We start from the raw sequence: 6,552 nt of genomic DNA, 5'->3' as shown, positions 1-6,552 counted from the left end.
TTCATTTTCAACCTGAAGGACGGGAAACAGATATGATTATCAAATTGTTGCATTATTTCTTTATTTTAAGATCACAAAGTGAGAAGCTAAAACTTAATGCAACATCAGTTCTCTAATATTTATCATGTTGAGAAATATCTTGAATAGCAACAATAACATTACTACATAATCATAATTTCAGACATTGCGTAAACTTTAAATAGTTTCTTTATTTTAGAGTTCACACAGATTATTATTTTTCCTCTGAGTTCTACTTTTTATTCAACCTTTTTAAAAAAGGAATGTACCTAAACGAACCTTTAAGTCCGAGCTCTTAACACTGAATGAATCTGCTTTTGTTCACCAGAAGATGGCGCAGTGGAACCAGCTTCAGATGCTGGACTGCAAGTACCTGGAGCAGGTGGACCAGCTTTACGATGACTCGTTCCCCATGGACATCAGGCAATACCTGAGCAAGTAGATGGAGAGCATCGACTGGTGAGAGGGTTTTTTTGTAAAGTAGAACAAAAGTTTTTACTTTACAAGAATAGAGATCAGAGCCTCATTTGTCTTGTGCTCCGTGCCTCTTCAGGGACACAGTGGCGATGCAGGATTCCTTAGCCACAGTTCAGTTCCACGACCTCCTGGCTCAGCTCGACGACCAACATAGCCGCTTCGCCCTGGAAAACAACTTCCTGCTACAACACAACATCCGCAAGATTAAGAGGAACCTGCAGGTTAGAACATTTATAATACCCCCTGTCATGTAATGGTCACATTTTGACAGAACTTATCCATCTCTCGACTGGGCGTTACCAGACACGTTCCTCAAGACGTTTACTGTTGAATGTTCCTCGAGTCAGATCGGAACTGGGAAAATCTGCTTTTTCTTATTCTGCACCGGACTCATGGAACAACATCCAGCATCTTCTTGAGGGAAATGAACTCTTATCTTTTGTGTATTTTAGAAACCTGATTTTAAGCCTCCCAACCTCTGTTTGTAACTGTTTTACATAAGTGTGTTTTTTTATTGCAGTTTTGTACTCGCTTAATTATCTTAGTACATTTTAGCCTTTTGTAGACTGATTTTAGCAGTCTTGTATTATCTGTCCCCTGTTTTTATTTTTGATTTAATGTCTGTTTTAAATGATTTCTGTAATTACTCGATGTCATTGTAAATGAGGGTTGCCCCTCAATGATCTTTCGAGTATAAATAAAGGTTGAATGAATATCAGTGAGTAAAATATTCAAAGCACATAAGTAAATGTTAACTGGATGCCGACCCTCCTGTCGGATTACCTGAGCTATGAGCTCTGGAGTCGCCACATTAACGATGTCAAACGGACCGAACCTGGAGCGCCAGATGGGCCCGTACAATCTCTTCTGTACATCCTAGAAAAACCAAGTCAGTGTGTAGAATGAAAAGTGTAAACTTAAGTAGAAGTAACAACATCTCTACAATGTGTAAATGAATGAATTTACCAGAAACATGTGCAGGGAAGAGAAATACTTTTACACTTTTAAAAACACAGTTATTCTACCTGCCAAGTCTCCTGATATAAAACATATCAGGAAAAATTATTTAGAATTTTTTTAACCCTTAAACTAATTGAATCAATATTTCACTACATTAAAATCTATACTATTTCTAGTTTTACTACTACCAAATATTAAACTAAAAGTAACTATGTGATAATTACACTGAGCGGAGATCAGAGAGTCAGTCTGAGCAGTTAATAAAATCAATTACTTTTTAATAATTCAACTGAAATCATTCTCTGTGAAAAAGGCCACAAACTAGTCAGAGAAAACAAAGGCTGCTTTCGTTCTTGCTGACAGTGAAGTTTCATTTGGGTGTTGTTTTTTCAGCGTACAAACTGAAATAATGGACCACTTCAGAGTTTACAACAAGTTAAAGTGAATAGAGTTCAGTAGAGATGGAAATGTACCTGCAGTAAGTGGCTCCTGTCCGCATATCCTTTGACAAATAACCAGTATAAAGTTGTGGGTAAACTTGGCCCCGGCAGGTCATCATAAAAAGACAAAGGATCGTTTTTAGACGATCGGCGAGTGTGTCTGCTTCATCTATCAATGTGACAGACTTTAGATTAGACTACAGACTTTCATACATAAATCCCCTGCAGTGAGCTTCTGGTACTGGACAAAATCCTGCTATAGATACGTGTGTGTGTGTGTGTGTGTGTGTGTGTGTGTGTGTGTGTGTGTGTGTGTGTGTGTGTGTGTGTGTGTGTGTGTCGATAGTAAAAGAAAGAAAATAAAAAATGTTTTGATTATAATATAAAGTGTTTGAAGCTTTTATTTTAAATGTGTTTTTACTAAGTGTAAATCTGCCAGATTCTCCATCTTTACACTGCTTGTTGTGTCTATACTGCCCCCAATGGACAAAATCTGGAACTACATTTGTGTTTTAAAAAACATTTGATTTTTTCCCACTCTTGAGAGCGTAGTTAGCTCATATATGTATTGAAAAATGAAGCATTAGCTATTCTGTCGACAATCGAAGGTATTTAATTTTATTTAAACTAAAATGGTTCGTACACTGTCCCCATCGACCCCGAACGGAAGTGGGGAAATATTGGATGTTAAATGAAACAGCATAGTTTGGCTGCCATCTAGTGGACATGACCAAGTTCTGCAAGGTGAGCCCCATTCAGCCTGAGATTTAAGATTGTCAACATCTGTGAGACTTTTCGATACCACAAGTTAAAAATGAATAAAATCTGTATTCAAATCTGTAATTTAACCAAAAGCTGCAATAAGAGAAACATGTACAGGTTAGCAGATACTAATGGAGTCTTTTTGGTGCATCATAAAGTTAAAACTACATCTTCTCTTTGAACTGAATGTATTTGTCTGTAAGCAGAGTGCGAACGAGAAAGCGTATTCCTTCTGGTTGTGGATCGAAGGAATCCTGGATGTGATTAAAAGACACCTGCTTTCCCTTCGGAACGACGGGTGAGTGCTGCCGTCTTTCTTCAGTGTGAAGTTCTGTGTTTTCTGTGTGTGTGTGTGTGTGTGTGTGTGTGTGTGTGTGTGTGTGTGTGTGTGTGTGTGTGTGTGTGTGTGTGTGTGTGTGTGTGTGTGTGTGTGTGTGTGTGTGTGTGTGTGTGTGTGTGTGTGTGCAGCTCCATCATGGGCTTCATCAGTAAGGAGAGGGAGAAGGCTCTGCTCAGTGATAAGTGTCCCGGGACCTTCCTGCTCAGGTTCAGTGAGAGCAGCAGAGAGGGAGCCATCACCTTTACCTGGATGGAATACGACCTCTGCAGTGAGTGAAGGACTGATGCTGTTCATGTCTTATGTAAAGGAAGAATGTGAGACTCTTTGATCCAGTAGATATCTCCCTTTAGCACCAGCATTAAACCAGAAACATACAATATGCCCAGATAGGTCGTGCTGTGCTACCCCCAAAACTTTCCGCTCAGTATCTGACATTTTCTGATATTTAAATTGAAGAACAGTTTCCTACTCCCTCTCTCTCTCTTTCACTCTGTGGAGCCGTCGGCCGTCTCTCTGCTCGACATCATCCGTACCTACAAAGTGATGGCTGCCGAGAACATCCCCGAGAACCCGCTCCGCTTCCTCTACCCCAACATCCCAAAAGACAAGGCCTTCGGGAAATACTACCCCAAACCCACAGAGAGTAAGTGTTCTGGTTCCACAGTAAAATCATATGATCTGTTTATAAAATATGATGCTGTCTTACATTTCAAGTATTAATGCTTCTTTTAAGAGTGTTTATTAAACTAACAATCTGCAGGTGCCGTAAAAACATTCAACCTTTTATACAAACGAGCTGATGAGAGGTTTTTTATTACCTGTAATTTCAGCAAAGTATCTTATTGCAAACTGCACGTTTATTTAATGCTTATTGGGGACTAAATGCTGTTAATGTTGAATCTGTGTTTATTTGACTTTTAGCTCAGGAGCCCATGGATGTGGAGAACAATCCAGAGAGGAGCAGCTACATGAAGACAGAGCTCATTTCTGTCTCTGAAGTGTGAGCAGAGAATGTCACCTTTTAAACACATGTCAAATATTTTATTGGTAATGCATTGAGCAGATTTAATGTGGATTTGCTTTCTGTTCAGACATCCGTCCAGACTGCAGGACAACATGTTGCCCATGTCTCCTGATGACTACAGGGCTTTGTCACAGTTAGTCGGCCCCAGAGACATTGATGCTGTGGTGAGTATTTTGATAAGCTGCTGAACCAGCTTCTGTGAGCACCTCTTTAAATACTGCTGTTGACAGTCTGCACAGGGTTTTTTTTTACAGGTGAAGATTTCTGTTAATTCATCACCTGTAAAGAAACAACACCTCAGATGATTGTAGACGAGTAAACTGCACGATATGTCCATCTGAGATGAACCGGTAGATGTGTAGAAATTTAAACCCGGCTTTACTCTGTCTGTATTTATCTGTTATTTTGTCCTCATTGATCTTAAATGCAGTTGCTTCAAGTATTGTCGTGTCGCAAACCAGTAACCAAAGCTTAAATTTGGAGATGTTTTTATGGGGTTTGGCCAGTAATGGGAGCTAAGTTTTGCTGTGTGTTTTTTCTTCCTCTTGCTCTGCTCAGACCAACAATCTGCTTGGATTTGAAGAGCTTGATGTTCAGGTAGAGGCAGCCTCAGTTTGTTGCTCTACACTGAATAGTGCATCAGCTTAAGTGTCATTTTCTTTATGTGTTGTTGCATGCATGACATCTAACATACAGAGAAAGAAATTGTAGCGTATCTACTTTTAATATTTATATATATATAACTCGGGGCACCATCCTTGTTAAGTAAGGAAACTAATATTACTTGTAGTAATTAATGAATCTATAAATCGGTCTCATATCATTGGGATGAATTATCAAGCAGTAAAAACCATAAAATTACACAGACAAAGTATTGAAAGTTTATATGAAAGTTTAATAAAGAAAAATGATGAACAGAAGAATTTAAAGGAAATGCACAAGTAATATCAGTATAATTACGACAGTGATATAACTTGAATAATAATATTGAATTGTTTAAGTTGCCATGGTGAGGTCCTTATGTCAAGTTTGGAGTTTAACTATATTGTTTGAGGGATTTAACGAAGTGGGAGTTTGAGAAATAAAAATAAAAAGGGAACTTAATAAATTTGGTGAAAGTTGACTCTGAGGCTTTGATTCGGATACCACAAGCTTGACTCAACAACCCAATCTCATAATCAGAACGCTTCCTTACTGAGACGTAGTGTTCAATTGAACTCCGCCGAATGGTACCAAGACTTCCCGTCGAGTTCTTTCGGATCAGGAATGCCGGTGGCCCACAATAACCGCCGTAGCAGGTCCGGTCGGAGTGAGATGGGTTTGAAGAAAAACACAGCGGTCCAAGCAGATGTCCGTGGGTCCTTCTCTCAGCGGCTCAAAGAGTCTTAATTAACGTTCGTCAGGATGGACGCTCGTTGATCCTCACTTGACTTGAATGGTCTCTTGTAGTCAAATGTGAGGATAGAAAAAAATAATGTTCTGGAAGACGAATGATCAATACTTTAAAAAAAAGGAAAAAGACAGAGGCGCTCAATCTTAGGCTGTAAGAAAAACCTTAGAATGCGGGCTTTAAGAATCAGGGTTGGTTTAAGTTGGATTCGAGTTCTGCAGGTTCTGCGAATCCGGACTTAAATTCAAAGAGTTCCGCGTCGGCAAAACTTGAAGAAACAAAGTGGTTTGAAACAAGGATTTAACAAGAGACGTCTAAGAGAGTTTAGAAGAAGAAGTTACGAGGAAAATTTACAAAGAAAAACGAGAGAAAAGCGAGAGAAAAAAGCGTGCGCTCTCGAGAGACGAGCCACTTTATCCAGGGGATGACTTTCCGAGGGGGCGGGGCCTAATATCTAACCCGCCTCCGATGTTTACTTTATTTCAATCCACTCCGAGTTCTTTACTTATTAAGAGCATAAATAAGAACTTTGATCATATGAACATCACCATGTCAATATTCGTATGTAGGATTATTTCCGGCAGTAAACATTTCAGACAATTATGCAATGAAATAGACATTACGTCCAACCTGAAGACAGTTAGACGATTTCCGCCTGTATGGGAATGAAATCAGCATTATACCATTCAACATTCAAACACACATTAATATAGTATGAAGGGTATAATATCATATCTTAAAATACAAATTTTTTAACTAGGACAAAATCACATAGTAACTATCGTACTTCCTCCGTCCTGAAACTCAGGTCGGTACAGCGCTCTTGCCACTAGGGGGCAGTAGTGCTCCACGTAAGATTCAAGTAGAGTTCATCAGGTAATGTGATTTAGTTTCTCAATATCTAAGTTCGTCATAGATGATCGTAGCGGAATCGAACTTGTATGAAAGTGTTAGTCTTGATGTCATGGATACATATATCCGATTCAGGGATTGAACCGAAATTCTTTTTATAACAGAAATGGATTATATTGGTTAAGGCAGTTCGTTCAACGTGTTGATTAACTCGGCAGACGGCTGTCTTCCTGGGATTGTTTATTGAGAAAGTCGTTTCACACGTATCCAAGTGTTCTGGTTCGCTAAC

The 6,552-nt window shown here is 39.1% G+C and overlaps 1 protein-coding gene, 1 long non-coding RNA gene and 1 pseudogene across 2 annotated transcripts; 2 read left to right on the top strand and 1 right to left on the bottom strand.

Annotated features, from left to right (window-relative positions):
- Positions 1-349: 349 nt before the first annotated feature.
- Positions 350-810, top strand: LOC132959425 (signal transducer and activator of transcription 1-alpha/beta-like; annotated as a pseudogene).
- Positions 811-1,204: 394 nt separating this feature from the next.
- LOC132959436 (uncharacterized) lies at positions 1,205-2,012 on the bottom strand. Its single transcript, XR_009667000.1, has 2 exons — positions 1,929-2,012; positions 1,205-1,371 (listed from the first exon to the last, which is right to left on the bottom strand). It is a non-coding gene; the product is annotated as an uncharacterized LOC132959436 (long non-coding RNA).
- Positions 2,013-3,497: 1,485 nt separating this feature from the next.
- On the top strand, positions 3,498-4,710 carry LOC132959424 (signal transducer and activator of transcription 1-like). Its single transcript, XM_061032424.1, has 4 exons — positions 3,498-3,640; positions 3,919-3,997; positions 4,089-4,185; positions 4,580-4,710. The coding sequence occupies exons 1-4, from the start codon at positions 3,541-3,543 to the stop codon at positions 4,667-4,669; spliced, it is 366 nt and encodes a 121-aa protein (XP_060888407.1). The 5' UTR covers positions 3,498-3,540; the 3' UTR covers positions 4,670-4,710.
- Positions 4,711-6,552: the final 1,842 nt, after the last annotated feature.

The sequence above is a fragment of the Labrus mixtus genome, chromosome 24 (assembly GCF_963584025.1).
Source record: "Labrus mixtus chromosome 24, fLabMix1.1, whole genome shotgun sequence".
NCBI lineage: Eukaryota > Metazoa > Chordata > Actinopteri > Labriformes > Labridae > Labrus > Labrus mixtus.
This window is presented reverse-complemented; position numbering and strand designations above follow the sequence as displayed.

Excerpts from the sequence above, each read along its gene's own strand:
- LOC132959424 (XM_061032424.1), top strand. The coding sequence starts at position 3,541 with ATGGCTGCCGAGAACATCCCCGAGAACCCGCTCCGCTTCCTCTACCCC. Across the intron at positions 3,998-4,088 it reads CTCATTTCTGTCTCTGAAGT|ACATCCGTCCAGACTGCAGG; the intron begins GTGAGCAGAGAA and ends CTTTCTGTTCAG. Across the intron at positions 4,186-4,579 it reads CCAGAGACATTGATGCTGTG|ACCAACAATCTGCTTGGATT; the intron begins GTGAGTATTTTG and ends TGCTCTGCTCAG.